Genomic DNA, 27272 nt, shown 5'->3' with positions numbered 1-27272 from the left:
CTTCCTTCCCCAGCAGCAGCACACCTCCAACCAACGCAACTCAGGATCCTCGCCGTTTTCCTAGTGTGACGTCAGTTGCTCTCAAGGCCCGCCCGCCCGGCCACTACCAGCCTTCACTCTCTTGTACCTCCACTTGTTTTTCACATGCGTCCCCCTCCGATGACCTCCAGCTACTCGAGCTGCCGGTGTCTTACCAACTACAGTTTTGCGGTCAATTGCAAATATCACCAGTAGTTATGGCGGCGTGTGGTTATGGCGCAATGCTTACCTCATGTTCTGGCAACGCCAAATACCTATTCAATAGCTGACACCAGGACCGTAACCTGTCCCACCTACACCAGCTAAAGCCACCACTCCCTTCCCATCATCGCCACACCATTCCACCTACACTCACAATCCCCAACCAACACACCCAAATCACCGACACTCATAGCCATATATCCACCACAACTAGACCATCCCTCCTACACTGAAAACCACCGACCCAACACAACCAGATTACTCCAACTTACAAACACCTATCAATCACAGCTAGAACTGCCACCTAACCAAATAACCAAAGTCAGTACACCACCTAAACACAACCTTAACCAACATATCCAGATCACCACTCCTGAACTCACAACCATCAATCCATTACAGCTAAACCACCACCTAAGCTCACAACCTCTATCCACCACAGACACACCACGCTACCAACCCCCTAAACAAACCACTACAGCAATATACACAATCATCATATCTTCCCAACCCAGAACATACTATATGCATCCACTAGAGCCACAGCTTCCAACCTACCACAACTAAAACAAGCTTCCTTACTTATATTATCAACATATACTAACCTAGCATCACCAACAGCTACAGACACCTGCCAACACCTTCAACCCGTCTCAGGACTCCTCTTACACCTACTACCACACAACACGCCCGCCACTCTTCAAACATGTGTTCAAGCCATCACTGAAGGGGTAACAGGCTCTCTCGACACCAAGAACGAAGCAGATGCCAGTCCGGAACAATGCACCACCAAAGAAATGCCATGTAGGTATGAAGCACATCGTGCAACGTACAAGTTCTTGCTAAAGTAATAACGAAGCATGGGTAATACACGAAAAGTTTTAGCAGAGATGTGTATCTGAGCAAAAGACCAGCTAACACATGCGACCAATGTTCGCGAGCAGAAAACAACAATAAGTACAAGTAAACGGCTGACAAGAGCATCAGCAGAGGTAAAGAGAACCAGGTGAATGCAATGAGGGCTAGCTAAAGCAGATGTGAGTACAAGTAATTGAGGATGTAAAAAAAAATACATATATGGGAGCAGAAGGATGCATCTAGAGACAGCACATACTGTCATGAAAGAACAAACATATGAATGCAACAGTGAGGGCCAGCACATACTGTCAAGAAAGAACAAGCATATGAATGCAACACTGAAGGCCAGAAATCACCGAGATGTAGAGAGAATCAAGAGGCATGACGGGAATGAAAGGTACCGATGCAGAGACAACCCTTCCCACCATTATAGACATACACACAAGAACTGACCAAATACATTACTATCCTTTAAGCGCACACTTATCAACCTCCATTCATCCACAAAATACATGGGAAAAACTAGACTGACGGAAAAAATTAAAGTGAAGAGATATACGAATACCTTTCCGGGGTTCAATAGCAAAGAAGTGCATGAAAAAATTCTGACACGGAACAAACTAAGCTAATAGAGTTATGACGGCGGCAAAGTTACGCGGTCAAACTCCATGCATCGGGTCGTGTGTGCATTTTCATTACACTCCCTATTAATCTTATAGAATCCCGTACGTTCCTTGGCGCAATCAAGCTTGTGACTCGCACAGCGGTGAACCGTGGATCTAGAGTTATTTAGAGAATGATGAAGCTTTTTCAACGTCACAATGAACGGTCGACTGCGGGGTCCAGCACAAACTCCCTGACGAGTGATAGCACGTCCTCCCAGGGAGCCACACACCACCAAAACACGCCAGACATTATCTTCCTCCACAAGGCCACAATCTCTGAGGCAATGATGAACGGGCATTAAGCGTTAAGTTCAAGGAGGTGTGTGAGGGCAGCAAGGAGCTGAGGCCGTGAGACGCGGGTGTAAAGCGGGTGGTGAGGTGTAGGAAGCCGCGCCATCCTGATGCAGCAGAAGCCGTGCAACAAGCACAGGGTAAACCGGGCTGCGGCGCCGTGACCCGGGCTGCTCGGGCCACGCCGCCTCGGGCATATGCTGCTGCCACATTCTATATCACATACTAATACCAAAAGACCACAAACTACTTTCACGCCAAAATACTGTCATTGGATATAGTCATTCTGAACTAGCCGGAGCCAACACGGCATCAAAAAAAAATCCACCATTTCTTCAATAGTAAGAAATGAGAGCGGAGTTGATGGTAGCCGAGAGTGAGGAGTCATGAGTGTACACCACCACAAGCCCCGACGGGCCCGCCTCACCTCCTCCCCTTATACGGCAACCTACCCAGCATGCTCTTTTAAACTTCACAACATCACGCTCCACCCGTCAAACTCCAACAAATCCACATCTTCACTCTCAAAACACTCCTTGCCCCTAAACTTCTACCATCAGCCTCCTACCTCTCTCCCTTGGAGCATCTTCCCCAGACGCGTTGTGGCAACTCAGCCACTTTACGATGTAACAGGTTGGTGGTCACTCTAACAGGGTTGGCAAATTTGGTTTGGCTAACGTCGCTTTTTCTGTCTTGCAGCTACACGGACGAGTAGTACCCCAAGAGGTAATGGTGCCAGGTTGGGGGAAGACTAGTGACATGGGTAGTGATTGCTGTTGGTGACGCAGTACTAGCAACAAAGGATGGATAATGGGAGTGTGGTATGTGATAACAACCTGGACGGTCAGTGATGGTGACACTGGGAGTAAATGGTGCTGGTAACAGGGAATACAAGTGACGAGGATGATATTAGTAGCATAGGTATTGTGCTAGGGAGATGCAGTTTGTTGGTTTTCTATTTCGCAAGCACAGACTACACAATTACTTTAAGAACAATTGTTACAAGCTTCCACCAAGTCTGACTTCATAAACTCATCCTGGCCAAAACTCCCAGTCCCATGCCGCCCACCTGAAAACTTTTGTGAACTCATATATTGTGCAATGCAAACTGGCCTGATAAAATGCAGTCAATTATTTCACACAAAATGGCAAAACAATTCCTGAGATATGCTAAGGTCAAAGCCTGAGTAAGCTATCACCACTCTGTACAAAACAATATCTCTCCACAACTTATGGAGGCCAATATACATACTGTACAAACACTTTGGATACCACTGTGACCTACAGCAATACTATACTCTGTAAATGTTAACAAATGTTCCAACAAAGACAACCTCACCTATTTAATTTCAGTTTTTAATTTCCAAGGGTACAAACAAAATTCCTCCAGTCTAAGCCTTGAATGATATAATGGGAAAAAAGTTAAAAATACAAGAGTAGGGTGTATACAAGGGAAAGATATAGGTATGGAAACTTTGTTTTAATAAGACAAAAAGAGCAGCAAACCTAACAGAGATGGTGCAAAATGATTCAGGGCATCACCTCTTCAACATTCCTACATCAGAAATCTTGAAGTTGAAAAATACTTTCTACCCTGCCATATTAAAAAAACTAATTTTTATTGTAGTTATTGAGCAATTAACTAAAATCATAAATACAATACAGCCAAAAGGCTATAAAAGTGGTGTGGTAACCTGTCAATCAGTTTTACTATCTAGTCATGTCACAAGGAAATTTTGTTTTCAAGTTATTATAATAATTAAATAATTAACTCTACGAACTAAATATATGATAAGGGATCATGGCTACACATGGAAACTTTTTTCATTTCCAACAATTCAATTATCACAAATACTCCAAGCAAAGCAGTGCATGACTGTTCTATATTAGTACATCCCCAGGTGTTACCAGACTGCCTGCTTGTGGATGTCTAATGTGTGAAGTCACCTTAACAAGACTTGCCTTCAATAATGAACAACAAGGAGAATAAACTTTGAGAGGACTTTTTGGCTTCAAAGCATCCATAATTTCCCTGCTAATAACTAGAGAAAAGCCTCGAAGCTGCAGGAATCCTATAAAAGGCATCAAAGACATAGAGATATATAGATAGATAAAAAGAGATACTCCATTATTCAAAGGGATAGAACTGGATTCAGTAGAAACCAAAGCTCTCAACTCACCAGGAACAGAATTAAATAGAACAGAAAACCACAGGAAGGTATGAATCAATAATATTCCTTGCAGAAAGCATTTGCACTTATGAATCAATATTCCCGAGGGAAAAATACAACTCTAAAACAACTAAGTGATCATTAAAATTACTGGAATCTTTATTTCAACTGTAAAACAAATGAACTCTTTTATATCATTCAATATGCATTCGATGTAACACACTAATAGAATGTAATTTTTTAATCACATACTTACAATGTCCTGATCAAGGAATGAAGAGCATAAATGTCTGACAGAGTTGTTTATACATATCTAAAATGACAGCTAGAGACTACAGTGTGAATGAATGTGGCCTTTTTGTCTGTTCTTGGCACAACCTAGGTGGAGGGTGGGTGGGTGTGTGTGTGTGTGTGTGTGTGTGTGTGTGTGTGTGTGTGTGTGTGTGTGTGCTATTTCATGTGTGACAGGGTGGCACTGGGAATGGATGAAGGCAGCAAGTATGAATATGTAAATGTGTATATATGTATATTTCTGTATATGTATGTATACGGTGAAATGTATACGTGCGTGTGTTTATGTATATACGTGTATATGGGTGGGTTGGGTCATTTCTCATTTGTTCCCATGCACTACCTTGCTAACGTGGGAGATGGCATTATATATATATATATATATATATATATATATATATATATATATATATATATATATATATTTTTTTTTTGCTTTGTCACTGTCTCCCGCGTTTACGAGGTAGCGCAAGGAAACAGACGAAAGAAATGGCCCAACCCACCCCCATACACATGCCTTGATTCAATCCACTGACAGCACGTCAACCCCGGTATACCACATCGCTCCAATTCACTCTATTCTTTGCCCTCCTTTCACCCTCCTGCATGTTCAGGCCCCGATCACACAAAATCTTTTTCACTCCATCTTTCCACCTCCAATTTGGTCTCCCTCTTCTCCTCGTTCCCTCCACCTCCGACACATATATCCTCTTGGTCAATCTTTCCTCACTCATTCTCTCCATGTGACCAAACCATTTCAAAACACCCTCTTCTGCTCTCTCAACCACGCTCTTTTTATTTCCACACATCTCTCTTACCCTTACGTTACTTACTCGATCAAACCACCTCACACCACACATTGTCCTCAAACATCTCATTTCCAGCACATCCATCCTCCTGCGCACAACTCTATCCATAGTCCACGCCTCGCAACCATATAACATTGTTGGAACCACTATTCCTTCAAACATACCCATTTTTGCTTTCCAAGATAATGTTCTCGACTTCCACACATTCTTCAAGGCTCCCAGAATTTTCGCCCCCTCGCCCACCCTATGATCCACTTCCACTTCCATGGTTCCATCCGCTGCCAGATCCACTCCCAGATATCTAAAACACTTCACTTCCTCCAGTTTTTCTCCATTCAAACTCACCTCCCAATTGAATTGACCCTCAACCCTACTGTACCTAATAACCTTGCTCTTATTCACATTTACTCTTAACTTTCTTCTTTCACACACTTTACCAAACTCAGTCACCAGCTTCTGCAGTTTCTCACATGAATCAGCCACCAGCGCTGTATCATCAGCGAACAACAACTGACTCACTTCCCAAGCTCTCTCATCCCCAACAGACTTCATATATATAATATATATATATATATATATATATATATATATATATATATATATATATATATATATATATATGAGATGTTTGAGGACAATGTGTGGTGTGAGGTGGTTTGATCAAGTATGTAATGTAAGGGTAAGAGAGATGTGTGGAAATAAAAAGAGCATGGTTGAGAGAGCAGAAGAGGGTGTTTTGAAATGGTTTGGTCACATGGAGAGAATGAGTGAAGAAAGATTGACCAAGAGGATATATGTGTCGGAGGTGGAGGGAACGAGGAGAAGAGGGAGACCAAATTGGAGGTGGAAAGATGGAGTGAAAAAGATTTTGTGTGATCGGGGCCTGAACATGCAGGAGGGTGAGAGGAGGGCAAGGAATAGAGTGAATTGGAGCGATGTGGTATACCGGGGTTGACGTGCTGTCAGTGGATTGAATCAAGACATGTGAAGCGTCTGGGGTAAACCATGGAAAGCTGTGTAGGTATGTATATTTGCGTGTGTGGACGTATGTATATACATGTGTATGGGGGTGGGTTGGGCCATTTCTTTCGTCTGTTTCCTTGCGCTACCTCGCAAACGCGGGAGACAGCGACAGAGCAAAAAAAAGAAAAAAAAAAAAAAAAAATATATATATATATATATATATATATATATATATATATATATATATATATATATATATATATATATATATTTCTTAAACTATTCGCCATTTCCCGCGTTAGCGAGGTAGCGTTAAGAACAGAGGACTGGGCCTTTTTTGGAATATCCTCACCTAGCCCCCTCTGTTCCTTCTTTTGGAAAATTAAACAAAACGAGATGGGAGGATTTCCAGCCCCCCGCTCCCTCCCCTTTTAGTCGCCTTCTACAACACGCATGGAATACGTGGGAAGTATTCTTAATCCCCTATCCCCAGGAATAAAATATATATATATATATATATATATATATATATATATTATTCATTTATTTATTTTGCTTTGCCGCTATCTCCTGCGTTAGCAAGGTAGTGCAAGGAAACAGATGAAAGAATGGCCCAACCCACCCACATACACATGTATATACATACACGTCAACACACGCAAATATACATACCCATACATCTCAACGTATACATATATATACTCACACAGACTATATATATATATATATATATATATATATATATATATATATACACATGTACATAATTCATAGTCTGCCTTTATTCATTCCCATCGCCACACATGAAATAACAACCCCCTCCCCCCTCATGTGTGCGAGGTAGCGCTAGGAAAAGACAACAAAGGCCCCATTCGATCACACTCAGTCTCTAGCTGTCATGTAATAATGCACCAAAACCACTGCTCCCTTTCCACTTCCAGGCCCCACAGAACTTTCCATGGTTTACCCCAGACGCTTCACATGCCCTGGTTCAATCCATTGACAGCATGTCAACCCCGGTATACCACATTGTTCCAATTCACTCCTATTCCTTGCACGCCTTTCACCCTCCTGCATGTTCGGGGCCACTGTTCCTTCAAACATGCCCATATATATATACATATATGGATGGGGTTGTTAGGGAGGTAAATGCAAGAGTCCTGGAAAGAGGGGCAAGTATGAAGTCTGTTGGGGATGAGAGAGCTTGGGAAGTGAGTCAGTTGTTGTTCGCTGATGATACAGCACTGGTGGCTGATTCATGTGAGAAACTGCAGAAGCTGGTGACTGAGTTTGGTAAAGTGTGTGGAAGAAGAAAGTTAAGAGTAAATGTGAATAAGAGCAAGGTTATTAGGTACAGTAGGGGTGAGGGTCAAGTCAATTGGGAGGTGAGTTTGAATGGAGAAAAACTGGAGGAAGTGAAGTGTTTTAGATATCTGGGAGTGGATCTGTCAGCGGATGGAACCATGGAAGCGGAAGTGGATCATAGGGTGGGGGAGGGGGCGAAAATTTTGGGAGCCTTGAAAAATGTGTGGAAGTCGAGAACATTATCTCGGAAAGCAAAAATGGGTATGTTTGAAGGAATAGTGGTTCCAACAATGTTGTATGGTTGCGAGGCGTGGGCTATGGATAGAGATGTGCGCAGGAGGATGGATGTGCTGGAAATGAGATGTTTGAGGAAAATGTGTGGTGTGAGGTGGTTTGATCGAGTAAGTAACGTAAGGGTAAGAGAGATGTGTGGAAATAAAAAGAGCGTGGTTGAGAGAGCAGAAGAGGGTGTTTTGAAATGGTTTGGGCACATGGAGAGAATGAGTGAGGAAAGATTGACCAAGAGGATATATGTGTCGGAGGTGGAGGGAACGAGGAGAAGAGGGAGACCAAATTGGAGGTGGAAAGATGGAGTGAAAAAGATTTTGTGTGATCGGGGCCTGAACATGCAGGAGGGTGAAAGGAGGGCAAGGAATAGAGTGAATTGGAGCGATGTGGTATACAGGGGTTGACGTGCTGTCAGTGGATTGAATCAAGGCATGTGAAGCGTCCGGGGTAAACCATGGAAAGCTGTGTAGGTATGTATATTTGCGTGTGTGGACGTGTGTATGTACATGTGTATGGGGGGGGGGGGTTGGGCCATTTCTTTCGTCTGTTTCCTTGCGCTACCTCGCAACCGCGGGAGACAGCGACGAGGTATAAAAAAAAAAAAAAAAAAATATATATATATATATATATATATATATATATATATCTTTCTTTCATACTATTCGCCATTTTCCGCATTAGTGAGGTAGCGTTAAGGACAGAAGACTGGGCCTTTGAGGGAATATCCTCACTTGGCTCCCATCTCTTTTCCTCCTTTTGGAAATTAAGAAAAAAATGAGAGGGGAGGATTTCCAGGCCCCCGCTCCCTTCCCTTTTAGTTGCCTTCTACGACATGCAGGGAATACGTGGGAAGCATTCTTTCTCCCCTATTCCCAGGGGAATATACATTTCTTTATTTTTTTTCATACCTTCGCCATTTCTCGCATTAAGAACAGAGGACTGAGCCTTAGAGGCAATATCCTCACTTGGTCCCCTTCTCTGTTCCTTCTTTTGGAAAATCAAACATGGGAGGGGAGGATTTCCAGTCCCCCCACTCCCTCTTACGATATGCAGGGAATACATGGGAAATGTATCGTTCCAATTCACTCTATTCCTACACACCTCTCATATAGTGGGTTTCAATGTCAAAAGTCTTCTTTGGCTAACTGTATCATAGGAAATATTATCTCATTAAAGAACTTATGAATCCAAAGCAGTCTACATTTCCCTACAGATGGATATACCACCACCTTATGCTGCAGGAGCATTTAGAGAGGTCCTGGATATCACCTACACTTTAATAGAAATTATTCCTAAGGTAATCATAAATAATTCAAATCGAATAAAGGATACATCTAAATTTCCAAAATAAAATAAAATAAAATAAATAACTAAATAAAACATTATCCAGGAAGCAGGATTCCAACTTCTACTATATGTGTATATCCTGGCAATGTTATTTCTAAGCTATGGAGCCTATAACAGAAAAATGACTACTGGCTGCCTGTAACTGAATATATGCTTTCTCACATACAGGAGAAAACAAGGCTATGGAGCCCATAATAGAAAAATGACTTGGGTGTTTGTAACTGAATATGCTTTTTAACATACATAAGCAATGTTACAGGGTCTCTATGGGTCACTTCCCATCAGGCTCACAGTAACCAGTAGCTACCATTTTACCAACTTATTTTCAAATGCAGAGGGGTATGAACATAAGAATATAGTGCAATGAACACACTTCCATTGAACATAAAAGAAAGACACAATAAATGTTCCATGAAAGGATGTGATCAGTGCACTATATTCGTCGTGGATATACCTCCACATTCAACGGTAGGCCCAGCAAAATGTTTACTACTGGTAACTGTGAGACTAATGGGAAATGACTTGTGGAGATCCTGTTGCTCTAGTATATGAAAGTGTATTTGATTACATGTGCGGTAATCAAAGTCATTTCTCTATGATGGCCTCTGTAGCCCAGTGGTTAGCATCTGCAGCTTTCACACAGATGGTAGCAATATGAATCATACGTACAACTTTATCTACACAGAGGAATAAATTTCAACTCAATGGCAGGGTACAAGACTTCAAGCTCTCACTCTCTCTCAATACAAAAAATTCAGTGTATGTGGCAGTGGAGTCTAGCATTCCATTATACAGGATCTCCAGTCCAAATTTTCAGAGGGTACACACAGTCTGGTTCATGGATTTCAGCTGATAACAGATTCCAATCTTTCCAGTTAGGTTTTCTTATTTCAAAATGCTCTTTGCATGTACGAAAACTAAATACTTATTTGGTAAATAATATGAAAACATTAAGCTTTCATCAATGGCCCTCTTGAAGTCTAATGGAGTCACACTGATATATTCTGTATGTAGAACATTGGGATCACTGTTTATGAATAGTGAGGTTACTGATTTTATTGGTAATAACTTAAAAGGTAAACAATGACTTAATGCAGTGTTCAAATTAAAAGGTAAAGTTCAGTGACTTAATGCAGTGTTCAAATTAAAAGAAAAAGTTAACAGAAAAACCTGCCGATGGCCAACATTGCCTGACCGGAAAAAGTAACCTAAATGCAAAACTTAAGTTGGGTACCTTATTTTGACACGGGAATCATCTCGTAGTTCTTTACCTTTCCTCCCCAGTTTGGAACCACTCATGTCACACCTGGTAGCTGCAGCATGTACAGTAATGTACCCATTTAGTAAGGTTCCCTCTGTAGGAACTTGACCATCTTTGTATTACTGTAATGACTGGCTAGCCCATTATATTTCTTATAATGACTGGTCATGAGCTAAACAACCTTGGCCCAGCCCTCACTGCTCATGTTACTTTCTCAAACAGAGATGTGATGTCCTGGTTTTCACAGTGATCATACTACACAATCTGCCACATATAGTGAAGATGAGTTTATCAAGGATGAAGTCAATCGCGGTTCATTTGGGGTGTGGAGAAGATGCATTTGGTGAAGTCTCCCTCTAAAGTAAGCATGATGGAGTGACAATGTGGAGAATGGCAAACTGCATTCATTGACAAATGTAACCATTTCTAGTTCTGTTTGTTTCCATATTTGTCAATATGAGAAGTTGGATTCCACAGAGAGTTCTGAACTTAGCACTAAACACGTTGGTAGAAACTAAACTTATCCTCAAAAGCATTAATCACCTTCATGAGGAGATGACTGTACACTGACTGTATCTCCCTGGGTGCTGACATCTATAAAGAACTCCATAAGCTTTACCAAATCAACCTAACATCATGTACCCTTTAATAAGAATCCACATATTTTAAGTCTGGTGTAGCAGTTTCTCCTAATGTGGACTCTGGAACAAGGGATGATGTGAACTCCCAAGTCCCTCTCACAACCAAAATTCTGAAGCTTAATTCCTGCTAAACGATAATAATATTGAGGCCTTCTTGCATTCAGGCCCATTCTAATTACCTTGCATTTGGTCAGGCTGAATTTCAACAACCATGAGTCAGACCAACTAAGGAGCCTGTCTAGGTTCCTTTGTAAACAAATGCAATCCTTCACACTTTTCACTTCCTTCATTACCTTTGCATCATCTGCAGACACATAAAGGCAGGAGTCCATGACTTCTGGCAAGTATTTCACTGAAACCAAGAACAGTAACAGTCTCAGAACAAAACTTTGCAGCCCCCTACTGGTAACCTCCACCCATTTGAAGATGGCTCCTCTTACAGGGATCATTTGTTCCCGAGAAAAAATCAGAGAAGTCTCCCCTTTATTCCTGACTCGTGATCTAGTTTCTTGTATCTGGCAGTCCAGGTACAAACAATTCACCCGGCTTTCCCTCTTGTTTAAGGAAGAGTGCACTTTCTCATGGAAATTACCTACTATACCTAAAAACCATGTTGCCTCTTACTTCTGCAATTTTTCCTCTGTTTAAGTTATCCATTTGCTTTTTGGTTATCTTTTCCAGTAATTCAAATATTACACTCATCAGGGATGCTGGTCTGTTGTTCAGTGCCTCATTCTAGTCTTATTTCTTTCAGATGGGTATTAAGTCTGCCCCTTTTTCACTACCTTGGCACTTTACCTTTCTCCAGCGACATCTTGAACAGTATTTCAAGAGGCCTGTCTAGTACATCTGAACACATCTACAGCAGCTATGGTAAAACTTCATCAAGACCATGAGCTTTGTATGGGTAAAGACCATTTAGCATTCTGATGGAAGTCTTTTCCAGATATTTGCATTTTCCCATCTACAACATCATCCACTGTAAATACACTTTTGAACTTGTTCTACAGTTCCTTAAATATCCTTATATCATCCTCTACAATTCTTCCCACAGAATCCATTCAACTAAATTGAAAATTTACTTCAAACAAATTTACACATATCTACCTATAATTACCCCAGGACCAATTTCTATGAAAGAGACATGGTGTCACCCAGGGCCTTTCTAAAGCTTCCTGCAGCCAAAGGCTGCACTATTTCCAGTAAAAAGAAAATGTAAACTCTGGAGTAGTAAATTGTTTGATAAAACTGTACTTCCAGTGATACAGCCTCGCTAATGGAGATATTTCACTTGCAGAGTAAATTTTTGCAGACAAAGCCCAGAAACATCAATTTACATACAAGTATATATATATTTCTATCCTCATCTTTTATCATTCTTGATCACCGTTTCCCGCATCAGAAAGGTAGTGCCAGGAAACAGACAAAAAAAGGCCCACCCACTCATATATATATAATTTTTCATACTATTCGCCATTTCCTGTGTTAGCGAGGTAGCATTTAGAACAGAGGACTGAACCTTTGAGGGAATATCCTCACTAGGCCCCCTTCTCTGTTCCTTCTTTTGGAAAATTAAAAACGAGGAAAGGATTTCCAGCCCCCCGCTCCCTCCCATTTTAGTTGCCTTCCACGGCATGCAGGGAATACGTGGGAAGTATTCTTTCTCCCCTATCCCCAGGGCATGTGAAGCGTCTGGGGTAAACCATGGAAAGTTCTGTGGGGCCTGGATGTGGAAAGGGAGCTGTGATTTTGGGCATTATTGCATGCCAGCTAGAGACTGAGTGTGAACGAATGGGGCCTTTGTTGTCTTTTCCTAGTGCTACCTCGCACACATGAGGGGGGAGGGGGATGGTATTCCATGTGTGGCGAGGTGGTGATGGGAATGAATAAAGGCAGACAGTGTGAATTGTGTGCATGGGTATATATGTATGTGTCTGTGTGTATATATATGTGTACATTGAGATGTATAGGTATGTATATTTGCATGTGTGGACGTGTATGTATATACATTGTGTAGACGTGTATGTATATACATTGTGTATGGGGGTGGGTTGGGCCATTTCTTTCATCTGTTTCCTTGCGCTACCTCGCAAACGCGGGAGAAAAAAAAAAAAAAAAAAAAAATCATACTTTCTTGCCTTCATCCATTCCTGGCGCTACCCCGCCCCACAGGAAACAGCATCGATACCCCTGCTTAGTCCACTCCCAGATATCTAAAAACACTTCTTTTCCTCCAATTTTTCTCCATTCACACTTACATCCCAATTAACTTGTCCCTCAACCATACTGAACCTAATAACCTTGCTCTTATTCACATTTACTCTCAACTTTCTCCTTTCACACACTTTTTCAAACTCAGTCACCAACTTCTGTAATACCTATTTATCTATCATAGTCGATCGCCATTTACCGCATCAGCGAGGTAGCACCAGGAAACAGACGAAGAATGGCCTATCCACTCATTTCAAATATATATATACATAAATGTCCATACACGCACATATACATATCAACATATACACACATATAAATACACATATATGCACAGGTACATATTCATACTTGCTTTCCTGGCACTAACCCACCCACAGGAAACGGCATTGTTACCATATGCTTCAGCGAGGTAGCGCCAGGAAAACAGAAAAAAAAAGGGTCACATTTGTTTACACTCAGTCTCCAGCTGTCATGTGTAATGCACCAAAACCACAGCTCCCTATCCACATCAAGGCCCCACAGACCTTTCCATGGATTACACCAGACGTTTCACATGCCCCGGGTCAGTCCATTGACAGCAAGTCAACCCAGGTATACCACATTGTTCCAAGTCACTCCATTCCTTGCACGCCTCGCCCTCCTGTATGTTCAGGCCATGATTGCTCAAAATCTTTATCACTCCATTCTTCCACCTTTAATTTGGTACCTCATTTCTCCTTGTTCCTTCCACCTCCAACACATATATCCAATCTGTCAATCTTTCCTCACTCATTCTCTCCATATGTCCAAACCTGAAATTTCAACACACCCTCTTCTGCTCTTTTAACCACACTCTTTTTATTTCCACACATCTCTCTTACCCTTTCATTACTTACTCAACCAAACCACCACATTTGTCCTTAAACATTAATTTCCAACACATCCACCTTCCTCCCTCCGCACAACCCTACCTATAGCTCATGCCTCACAACCATATAACGTTGCTGGAACTACTATTCCTTTAAACATACCAATTTTTGCTCTCCAAGATAACATTCTCTCCTTCCACACATTCTTCATTGCTCCCAAAACCTTCATCCCCTCCCCCACCCTGTGACTCACTTCCATTTCCATGGTTCCATTCACTGCTAAGTCCACTCCCAGATATCTAAAACGCTTCACTTCCTCCAATTTTTCTCCATTCAAACTAACATCCCAATTAACTTGTCCCTCTACCCTATTGAACATAATAACCTTGCTCTTATTCACATTTACTATACAAATATAGTGCACACACATGAGTTACTGGACTCTACCCGTGAAAAGTCACCTTTGTTGAGATTTATCATCATTGGATGAAAGAAGTACAATTTTGTCCAACTTTTCACTCAATAGGAGTCTATCCTTTCCCTGCAGTGCAACCTTAAAGCTGCAGAAATTTGTAATAGGGGTCCTGAGTTTATGTAACTAACTGAAAATTAGACATATACACATATATACATAAAAGCGTCATCAGTTGCGTGAGCATACAAAGTGAGAGAAAAGTCACCTTCAAGGAAGCTGTAACACTGTCAATACATGAAAATTCCCAAGACATCAACTGTTTCCCTGCTACTGGCTGTAGCACAGTCTTAAAGCTTCTGGAGTTTTGTAGGAGGGCTTCCGAGTTACATAACTAAATTTTATGTTTCATTATGTATAGTGTGGCGTGGTGTGAGGTGGTTTGATCGAGTAAGTAATGTAAGGGTTAGAGAGGCGTGTGGAAATAAAAAGAGCGTGATTGAGAGAGCAGAAGAGGGTGTTTTGAAATGGTTTGGGCACATGGAGAGAATGAGTGAGGAAAGATTGACCGAGAGGATATATGTGTCGGAGGTGGAGGGAACGAGGAGAAGTTGGAGACCAAATTGGAGGTAGAAAGATGGAGTGAAAAAGATTTTGAGTGATCGGGGCCTGAACATGCAGGAGGGTGAAAGGCAGGCAAGGAATAGAGTGAGTTGGATCGACGTGGTATACTGGGGTTGACGTGCTGTCAATAGATTGAATCAGGGCATGTGAAGCATCTGGGGTAAACCATGGAAAGTTCTGTGGGGCCTGGATGTGGAAAGGGAGCTGTGGTTTCAGGCATTATTGCATGCCAGCTAGAGACTGAGTGTGAACGAATGGGGCCTTTGTTGTCTTTTCCTAGCGCTACCTCGCACACATGAGGGGGGAGGGGGATGTTATTCCATGTGTGGCGAGGTGGCGATGGGAATGAATAAAGGCAGACAGTGTGAATTGTGTGCATGTGTATATATGTATGTGTCTGTGTGTGTATATATATGTGTACATTGAGATGTATGGGTATGTATATTTGCGTGTGTGGACGTGTATGTATATACATGTGTATGGGGGTGGGTTGGGCCATTCTTTCGTCTGTTTCCTTGTGCTACCTCGCAAACGCGGGAGACAGCGACAAAGCAAAATAATGAAAAAAAAAATGTAGAGTATCAAAATGCTTTCTTTCATGCTTGAATTATGCAACTTTGCAAAATGTACTCCTTCATTTAAAGCTATTTCACAAAATGTAGCTATAGCAACATTCTATGAGGAATTTAGTTGTGAATGATTAAATAAGATAGCTGGTAAACTTGTTTCTTCAGCTTAAACTTTTGAAACTGTTATCTTCTTTATGGTGAACCATTAATCAGTTTCGGGGTATGCCTTTTCTGACCACAACTAAACCTATGACCTGACTTCAATGAGGAGGATCTTGTCTACCATGTTCTTTCATATTGTAGGTGTGTTTATTTCATCTGACTCACCTGGTGTACCTTGAAGGAAGCTATACAGGTGTTTTTCAGAAAGTCTAAAAGTCTTTCCATGGTGTTACATGTAGTAATGTGAACTAACATGGGCCTCTTTGACATCTACACTTTTTCCTAACAACATACAGCATTTTTACTTTTCAATGTATCTGATTTCTATATAAGATCCAATGAAGGTCCAGTGTACTAAGGAATACATTTCAAATGTCAAGAGTCCAAGACTCTAACTTTTGAAAAATACCTCATAAAGAAAACTTGTAAGCAAATACTTTCCCTTGTCTTTTCTTTTTCTGTTTTATAATTCTCTGTATATCTTAAAGCTTGTCCTTGATGATGACTTTAGTCTGTGACGTTAAAAAGAAAAAAAGGCTACTTTTCTTTTTTAAATGGATTAGTTGCCTCCCTGTCATGTAGGTGAAGCCAGTACCAACCACTGCATCAGAGTTTACCTAAGGCAACCTCTGCAAGTGTTCAACCCCCAAATCTTGGGCTGAGTTTATGTGACTAAGCTATTGGAAACTGCAGCCTACAGGCCCATCTAAGCATCTCAGACTGGCTGGTATGTTACGCTTTGCAAATATTCATCCAGAGACTTATAAATTTTTCCACAGTGCATCCCATAGTGCTTCTGATGGCTGCAGGCAATGTGTTGAATTGAATATACTGGGCCCTGGATGTTCAAGGTTGAGTATTTTTGCTTTTTTTTTATCACACCTTTAATTTCAAAAGTGATATTTTACAGTCTTCCATACCTATCATGTCAATAAGAAACTAATTTTTAGGGTAGGCTGGGTTCCATATCTTCAAGGATTTTCAAAATGTAAATAATGATAAGCCTTTCTGGTCTTCCCTCCAAAGAGTAAAGCCTCAGTGTTATCAGATATTCTCAGTATATCAATTCCTTTAACGAGTCAATATGGGCTGTGAAAGATCTCTGCCCATTTTCTGATTGCAATTTTGCCTGCCTTGAAAATGTTAGTACACAGCAGTATTCTATTCCTTATCACTTCAAGATTCTTAATCATAACACATCCTTTGGCAATGTACAACATCTAAAGAAGTATTTATAGATCTAACTTAAATTAGGTAGAAGTAGTAGACATGAACATTAAGTAGAAGTAGTATGTTTAAGTAAGAACATTAGGTAGAGGTAGACGGTAATGAAAAATAATCGGTGAACTCTTGAAATCAATGTCAACTTAAATTCTTGAATCTTATCAATGCTATTTTTTGCTCAAAACCAACAATGTAATCACCACCACAAAGTATTCTAGTAACATTAACACACTTGCAAAATCAACGAAAACCAGACGACAAAAGCTTAAACCTGCAAAACAATTCATTATTTTCACTTGGCTAAACTTCAAGCAAAGCAGTAGCCAACTGCATGCATCTAATACAAAAGATATAGCTGCTATAAAATGCTTCAGATAAATTTGTGAAGATGATTCTGACAGTCAAAATGCTCAAAAACTATGGTTTGGAGCACTTTACACTTTAAATCTATCAAATGTGCAAAATAAATAACTTAATACAGCAAGTAATGGGTTTCCCAAGAAGTGACTAAACACATCAGAACATCCTCAACTGGCTGAATTCACTTCATTTCTATGAATTTCTGAAAACTCCTGAAACATTCATATTTCACTTTAGATATGGACTTGAATTTTCCTTAGAATCATGCCATGAAACCCTCTAAACAAGATTTTGGACTCTAGTCTGAAGCTAATGTAAATTCATCTTACCTCTCCAAGAAAAACATCAGCAAAGAAATATCCTCCAAGTATGGACAATGTCAAATATACAATATATATATATATTTATATATTCATTTTGCTTTGTCGCTGTCTCCCACGTTTGCAAGGTAGCGCAAGGAAAACAGATGAAAGAAATGGCCCAACCCAACCCCATACACAATGTATACACACACACGTCCACAGACGCAAATATTATTTTTTTTATTATACTTTGTCGCTGTCTCCCGCGTTTGCGAGGTAGCGCAAGGAAACAGACGAAAGAAATGGCCCAACCCCCCCATACACATGTATATACATACGTCCACACACGCAAATATACCTACACAGCTTTCCATGGTTTACCCCAGACGCTTCACATGCCTTGATTCAATCCACTGACAGCACGTAAACCCCGGTATACCACATCGCTCCAATTCACTCTATTCCTTGCCCTCCTTTCACCCTCCTGCATGTTCAGGCCCCGATCACACAAAATCTTTTTCACTCCATCTTTCCACCTCCAATTTGGTCTCCCTCTTCTCCTCGTTCCCTCCACCTCCGACACATATATCCTCTTGGTCAATCTTTCCTCACTCATTCTCTCCATGTGCCCAAACCACTTCAAAACACCCTCTTCTGCTCTCTCAACCACGCTCTTTTTATTTCCACACATCTCTCTTACCCTTACGTTACTCACTCGATCAAACCACCTCACACCACACATTGTCCTCAAACATCTCATTTCCAGCACATCCATCCTCCTGCGCACAACTCTATCCATAGCCCACGCCTCGCAACCATACAACATTGTTGAAACCACTATTCCTTCAAACATACCCATTTTTGCTTTCCGAGATAATGTTCTCAACTTCCACACATTCTTCAAGGCTCCCAGGATTTTCGCCCCCTCCCCCACCCTATGATTCACTTCCGCTTCCATGGTTCCATCCGCTGCCAGATCCACTCCCAGATATCTAAAACACTTTACTTCCTCCAGTCTTTTTTTTTTTTTTTTCCGGTCTCCCGCGTTTGCGAGGTAGCGCAAGGAAACAGACGAAAGAAATGGCCCAACCCACCCCCATACACATGTATATACATACGTCCACACACACATATATACATACCTACACAGCTTTCCATGGTTTACCCCAGACGCTTCACATGCCTTGATTCAATCCACTGACAGCACGTCAACCCCGGTATACCACATTGCTCCAATTCACTCTATTCCTTGCCCTCCTTTCACCCTCCTGCATGTTCAGGCCCCGATCACTCAAAATCTTTTTCACTCTATCTTTCCACCTCCTATTTGGTCTCCCACTTCTCCTCGTTCCCTCCACCTCCGACACATATATCCTCTTGGTCAATCTTTCCTCACTCATTCTCTCCATGTGCCCAAACCATTTCAAAACACCCTCTTCTGCTCTCTCTCTCTCTCTCTCTCTCTCTCTCTCTCTCTCTCTATATATATATATATATATATATATATATATATTTATTTATCTATTTTACTCTGTCGCTGTCTCCCGCGTTAGCGTAATCTTTTCAGTGGGGTCTTCAATCTAATGCAAATAAGATGGAAACAGACAGGGACCAACACTGTAGCCGAGAATCCCACAAGATGTTGTTCAGATGAACAACTGTAGACTGAGCCAAGTTTTTCCTTGGTCAGCAAATAACAGAGCCAATCAGAAAAAAATTAATCTGCTAGATCTGTTCTTCATAAATAATGCAAAACTAACCAGAAAAAAGATCCTACATTTACTCTCATATATAATGCAAAACTATTCTGTGACATCAGTACCTCAATTAAATTGTGCGCTCATCAAAATCTAACAAAAGTCCAAACAAGTATGGATGCTAAACAGTCAGGGCAAATGACATGCAACCAAGAATAATTCAGCAATTTCAGTTTAACAGTACATGAATAAGATGGGAAGAAGTAATAAGATACATCTGTGTGAAACTGGGGGCCATTTCTGAATGTCAGAACACCAGAAGAGTGTATGAAATGTATGCATCTACTCTAAACATGAAACACATATACTAGTGAAAAATAGTATACAAGTTCTAGAACATGAGCTTCTGTGGATCAGTAGTTAGTGCTGCTGGTTCTAAATCAAGTAGAGGACTGTCACAGTTTTGAATCTTAAGCACAGCAGTCAGCCCACAGCCAACCCAGCTGTTCATCCTCCCCTTCGGGCTGGTATAAAAGACAATGCAACTGACATCATCCTAAACAGCAACTTCCCATGTTACAAATATCAGTCAGGCTGAGGAGGTTCAATGGAGCCTGTGGACTACAGTCTCCAACAGCTTGGTTGATCAACTACCCAGCTCAAAAATTTGGTCTCAGCCAAAACTGTTGGAGTATAGACCACATATAAACAAGAAAAAGTAAGGTATGCAAAACTTTTCCCAAAGGTCAAGGTCCCTGGTTCAGACAATACAGTATTATCAGGTCAGCATGCACAGTGGAATCAGAGAGGTTTCCATAATCTCTTCTGCTGAAAGGCACTGTCATTTTTTCTAGCATAATCAATTTTAAGCCAAATAATGAGACCTCTGACACATTCTGAGTCCTGCTCATTTGTCTTCCACATCAGAATTTGAAGAGTATGAAAGTAATCAGCGAAACTCGCTTTCACACGCAAATGTTCTCAAAGCAGGTAATACTGTACAGATTCTTTGGTAAACACTTGGAGTACTGTTTCTTAGTCTCCTACACTAGAATGTGCTCAGGAGAAAAGTTAGCATAATTTGGAAAGGATTCCATTTAACCTACCTTACAAGACAGGAACACTTTCTTAGATGTGAACTAATTAATAATTTCCTTTCGTAATCTTGGTGTTACCAATAAATACTTAAACTTTAAAAACTAGTCTGGAAGCGAGAATTAAAAGATCTTAAGCATATAATTTCATATTTCAATAAGATTTACATTGCCCATTTCCCACAGGATAAAAAGGTGATAAGAAAATTAAATTAAAATGAATACATCCTACATCCATGAAAATATCATATGCATAAAGGAATATTTACAAATTATATCACAAGAGTACTTTGTAAGAAAACATCATAGCTTGCAGGAGTGAGTGTCGTGAGCAAAAAGCATTTACAGTTCTTATAACTTGAGTGTACTTGTGAGAATAATGGCAGCAAGAGAATGGCGAGAACAAAACGTGGAAGGGCATTATGGGCATCTATGGCCATTAATATTCTTTACTCTTTTATAGATATGGCAATACATGAAACATGACCGTGATTGGGTGACCAGAATAAAGCTGGCCCAAGGTAAAAGTGAATGGAAATCATCACAAGTTTTGTATGCAGATGATGTCATTCTGTCACCTAAAACTCTAATGAGGTGGGTAAAATATAAGGTCGTTTTGATGACAAACAGGAAAAGGATGATGGTTCAGTAACTGCATGTAAGAACCATATACTTGTTTTTCAAAGAGACTGAGCAGCTGCAGGGCAGTAAAGGTATCAGTTTGAACAGAGAAAAAAGCAAATTATTTGAAAGTACTGATGATGATGAGTACATGCAGGTGAAACTGCAGTTGAAAACTGTGTAAAAATCATTTAAAAGCTAAAACAATTCCTGTTAAAATTCAAAATTACTAATAACAACAGCGTACCAAAAATTCTAGTCTTGAGTGCAGTTGGAGAAAAACTCTTAATAGGCATGGTGTTTTGCATGTACTCAAAAATCTCAAAAAATATACCACTAACATAAAATGATGCCACAAATACAAAAAGAAAGACGTAGATAAATCAAGGTCCAGAGCTATTCAATTCAATACCTGCAAGAACTATAAGTATCAAATATTGACCCAGGGAGTTTCAGGAATCTATTGTTTAAATAATACTTTTACAATGTGCACTAATTCACTCATATGGTTAAGTATACAAAGGTCTCTGGGCTGAGGCTTCAAACAGCCTAAATGAAGTAATAGGTTATAACATAACTTGGTCCTAAACTAAGCTATGGAGGCAGATCAGCTCCTAATCCACTGCAAGGTTAGGTATAGGAGAAAAGCTTGTGTAAAGTCTACATTAGGAGCCTACATGATGAAATGATTGCTTCTAACTCTTCTGTATCAACAGAAAACTTTGTCTCCACAGTCTGAGCTAGATGAAAATAGAGAAATAGCAGATGATAGGTAACCATTATAGTGAACTGAGAATTCATTAGGAAAATTGATAGCAAACAAAATCACAAACATGGGAAACATATGTAGATTGAAGAACTAAAGCATGTTCAGATGGTATGCTCAAACGTTTTGCTTGAAGATATAAGATGTAGATCAGCACAAAATAAATACAAACTGCTAGCAAGTAAAAGCACTCCAAATCAAAATTCTAAGGTTATAGTTAATGATGGAGTTCACTAAAGTCATTCTATGTGTGAAGATGAAAGTGCAAATGATGATATTAGTCATGCCTGATGAATCAATCTGGCGTGTAAAGTGAAAAACCTGGAGGTGCTGTTGCACTGCTGCAGTGTGGTAGACAGTTTACTTTGGCACACTGGGCATCAGATGAAAATACATGTGAAATCAGATGAAAATACATGTGAAATATCTATAGGGATACATGCACTTGATCCACCCCTTGCTAAGGAGAATGATGGAGAGAGATGTAATTCACGTATTTTCATATATGACTAAACATGGTACTTCCTATTCAAGGTTTGACTTTTCAAAATGAGTGAAGAGGACCCATCTAAAAATATATGATAAATTAAATCATTCTGTTGTTACCTGATCAACTTCATTTTCTGATGAGAGTTTAAGTCAGTGCAAGCCTATCATATTAACATACCTCAAAATATGCTGTGCCCACTAAAGAAAATATTTTCATTTACCATATTAATCTTACAACATGCAATTTGATAAAAAGTCCTTTCAAATAATTAATAACAGCTCTCAGCTGTCTAATATGCCAATTTAGCTTATACTCTAATATGTAGGGCTAAACAATAATTGGGTATACCAATCGCCCAGCACTTGCAAAAAATATACCAAGATTAGGGTAGAGAACACATGGTCTTAAACAACAGCAAGCTCTTAATTTATGTACAATTGTTTTAAAATGCAATGACTACGAATTACAAACTGTTACACTTACCTAATGAGTCTATCTTGCTCAACACGATCCCGAGCACGTTCCAGCTGCAACAGTTCTTCTTGATGATGAGTTAGGAGACCAGCATATGGATGTGGTGGCAGTGGAGGTACTGGAGCATGCTGCTTCCACATATCATGTGATATAGATGGATATAAGCCAGCAAGAGGTTGCTGAAGACCAAGAGGCAGATGCAAAGGTGGGGGTACACCTGCTGCACTTGCTCCAGGGTGTGTAGGATAGGGTAAGCCTGGTGGCATACCATGTGCAATGGTTGCAGGAGGCTGGCCATGTGAACCATGGTGAGCAGGTCCATGGGAGCCACCAGAGCCTCCAGTTGGAGCTGTAAGGTGAGGGGGTGGCACCCCTGGATAGTGCTGTGACATGCTGGTGTGCTGCACTGAATGAATGTGACGCACTGTGTGCTCTGACTGAGACACAAGCGATGGATCACGCCAAACGCGAACAGGTTCCTTACGGTCTAGAAAGAGTGAGGATGATGATTGTGATGTCTTTGTTTGACCAGCTGCAGGTGTAGGTGTGTTAGGCTTCACTTCGGCTGAAGATGACCTGTCATCACTCAGCACAGACGAGCGTGACACAGAACGCTCAGTAACACTCACACCGGAGTCACTTGAGCCATCACAATGGTCCATCCTGGTGGTTGCTGACGAGGTGCTGAGCTGCTGTGACTGATGTTGCTGGAGTTGGTGATGCTGCTGGTGATGATGAGGATGGGCCGCCTGATGCTGGTGGTGCAGGGATGAGTGGGGTGCCCCGTCATGATGGTGCGGGGCAGGATGGACAGGGTCAGGGTTGGCGGGCTGGAGGTGGACAGGGCTGCGCACCACAGCCGTGATGCTGACAGAGGGGGGGGAGGCCACACGGGAGCTGCACGTGGGACCTGGCCCGCTAGTAGCTGTGATGGTAACTGCCCGCCCGCTCACCACGCCCGCCACCTCAGCACACCCGCGGCTACTGCTACTACACAAGGTAGTGTTACTATTACTATTAGAGTTCACCTTGGAGCTTTCTGAAGACCATACAACTCCACTGACATTGGATGAACTAACAATGGCACTAGTTGTGCCTGGCACTATAGAAACACTAGTCACACTGGTTACAGTTGACACTGTACTCACAGAAGTAGTTATGTCACACACTGCAGCAGTGCTGCTGCTCACCACAACACTGTTGGCACTCAGGCCAAAAATGGCACTCTTAACACTTCTGTCATGCTGGTTAACAACTGCACTTGAACTATCACCAGCTGTCTGTATAACACTCGTGGATTCTATCACCACATCATCTTCACTTACACTATGCTTCCTCACTACAGATGTAGAAGTTACAATGGAATCACTATTGGAATTGTTGCTACATGCACATGTACAAACATTAGTGCTGTCTGAAGTGCTTTTGTTACTTTCTGATGGGGAAATACACTCCAATTCTCCTTTGGCATGTGATCCCTCTTTAGTTTCGGGAAGCTTTCCACAAGTTGATATGTTCTTTTGAGAATCCACTAAGACCTCTACTGTTGTTTCTGATTTGCATTTGATTTCACTTTTCAATTTTTCACCTGGCGTGACTAAAGCACCAGATGGCAATGTTCTGATTGGATTCTCGTCTTTAGATGAATTTGATGTTAAAGAGTCTTTAGTTCCTAATTCTTTGTTTGCACTTTTCAATACTGGTTTCCATGTGCTTTCTTCAGCTTTTGTTGCACTAACTGGGGATGTAATGACAGAGTCCTCCTTACTCGGTTCAATTATGAAGACCTCATCATTGCAGGTAGAACTGCTTGTTGGTAATACATCAGTGCTACTCCTACCCGTAGATTCTTTGGTAATCAAACCAGATGAATCTGAACACGTGTACTTGCCTTCAGGTGATAAACGTGTCTGACTTACAGCCACTTCTTTCTTCACATACGACTTATTTGATTGAATTACTCTGCCCGGAGTATCATTCTTAACCACTGCTTGTGAATGAACAGTTCTGTTTGGTGCATGGCCCTTAACTGAATTCAGAGCAGCTTTCCTATTATTTGAGCTTCTGTTTTCAACTGATCTTCTATTAGGTGTTGTTCGATTCTGAAAATTTGTCTTTTCATAAACTACAATAGGATCCTCAGATGATATAACAGCATCTGTAACACATGCCTCCTTTCTAATATCCTTGCTAGGAGAAAGTTGTGGTTTTGGTACCAACAAATCTTCACCCTTGGCTGGAAGTTCAATACCAGCACCACATTTGTTGTTTTTGTTTGAAGCTCTGTTCGGGCTATTATTTTTCCGTTTTTGACTTTTACTTAGATTATCTTCACAGTTCGTACTATTTCTATTGTTTTCGTTATTTTTAGTTTTATTTGAGTATAACGATTTGGATGGCGGCGAAGACTGAGCAGTGCGGGATGCAGGTGATACACTACGCCATCTCTGTATTGGGCGTCGAGTCACACCGTTTTTGGCTTGGGCTCTCTTGCCACCTGTTGATCGGTGTATCTTTAGTTTTTGGCGTCTGAGAGCTGCTGCTGCTGCAACCCTCCGTGAAGGTGGTCGAGATGGTAATTCAGGTTCTGGTGTGCTGCTGCTGCTGGTACTGGTGCTGCTAGCACTGGTGTTACTACCACTTGTACTTGTGTTAAAGCTACTGCTATTAGAACTACTTATACTACTACTAATGCTTATGATATCAGTGTCACTATGCCCAGTGTTGCTGATGTTTTGCACTCTGTTATTTCTATATGTTCGGCGGGTTGGTCGATGGTCTGGTGTTGAATTACCACTACTGCTAGAGGTAGTATCTTCAGTACTATGCTGCTTTTCCAAACGTGTGAATATACGTCTTGGTGGGTCAGGTGTGTGATGGCGTGGTCGGCGCTCACGAACTGTGCGTGTCTCCTCTTCACCTGATGATGCTTCACTTGTCACACTTCCTTGGCCACGTTTCCTCCACCGCAGCCCTCCAACCACACACTTTCCTGCAAGAAAACATATGATTCATGAACATGTTCTGAAACAATGGAATACAGCACTCAACATACACAAGATGGTACATGAAAAAGTTCAAGTCCTGTGATACAAAAAACAACAATTTCCTAGGTAATGAATTACACATTTGTAAACAATAATCACATTACATTTCTTTGCCAGTAATAATATTCTAAGACTTTAAATCCTGTCAAAGCAGGAACCAAAGGCCTATGTGCCTCCCTGGCACCTTAAAAGTAGTTTTAAATGCTGATCTCTATCCTTGACTGCTGAATCTGAGACCAGTCTGCAGAGCTGTCACGATGCTGATACATACATACATTCTTGTTTACTAACAGCAAAGAAAATACTATCTTCAGGTAAAATTGCAGAATAATGTATACATTCCTAAATGTTAATTTTCATAGAAGCTCAGCTGAAAACCTATTAATATTTCATGCATTGTACTTTATCACTACCCAATTAATAAATGCCCTGAAAAAAGTGTACTGAAGCCTCAAGCAAATTAAACAACTTAAAAATCATTACAAGTAAATCATGGATTATGCGTGTGACAAACGGCACAAACTATCCATAAGTGTGACTCACACTGCTGAATCGACATTCAAATGAAGGCAGGCAAATCCAAGCAAATGTTCATATAAAATTAATTTACTTCATCAGATCCCAAAATACTATGACAAGATGGGAATAATTGGATAAGGTGGAAGGTGGATATATAATTTTGACAAGCAGATCACAACAGGATGTTGGGAAAAAAATGCCAACACCTCTAATGTTTATCCTCATAACTGACACTAATGCAAGTATGAGCCATATCTTCATGTTTAGCAGATGATATGAGTAAGTATGGAAATTTCATCACTTTAAATAAAAAAACAAAGGAAGCAGATATAAACCAAGTCTTCCAACTGAACACTGAAAATACACAGACAATATGATTACAATCTATTAACTAATGACGATATGAAAGACTTTTTTTGGTGAGTCATTATAATTTCAGAACAGCCTTACTAGACCCCAGCAGTTGATAGGCCTAAAGTCCAACTAATCAACCAACCAAAACTGAAAAATTGGATGTTTTTAATGGTAAATAAAAAAATCACTTGTAAAAAAATTTACTTGCTTTATGGGGAGCGAAGAAATAAAAACAACTTATAATCCTACAAAGAAAAAGACCCTATCATACTTGAAAGAAAAAATCAGCAGAAACTGCATTGGGCAAGTGTGCACAGATATCTCAGTTTGAATAGACACAATCACGGATTTAAACTATTGAGAAG

The 27272-nt window shown here is 40.7% G+C and overlaps 1 protein-coding gene across 6 annotated transcripts in view; it reads right to left on the bottom strand.

The window, feature by feature from the left end:
• LOC139758004 (uncharacterized) overlaps positions 1-27272 on the bottom strand; it is a 711662-nt gene that overhangs the window by 83281 nt on the left and 601109 nt on the right. For all 6 annotated transcript variants that reach the window (XM_071678987.1, XM_071678988.1, XM_071678989.1 and 3 more), the window contains exon 8: positions 22997-25979. In XM_071678987.1, coding sequence (XP_071535088.1) covers positions 22997-25979 — 2983 coding nt within the window. The remainder of the gene's footprint in view (positions 1-22996; positions 25980-27272) is intronic.

This window comes from Panulirus ornatus, chromosome 29 (genome assembly GCF_036320965.1).
Source record: "Panulirus ornatus isolate Po-2019 chromosome 29, ASM3632096v1, whole genome shotgun sequence".
Lineage (NCBI taxonomy): Eukaryota > Metazoa > Arthropoda > Malacostraca > Decapoda > Palinuridae > Panulirus > Panulirus ornatus.
The sequence above is the reverse complement of the archived record's forward strand: the minus strand, read 5'-3'. Positions and strand labels throughout refer to the sequence as shown.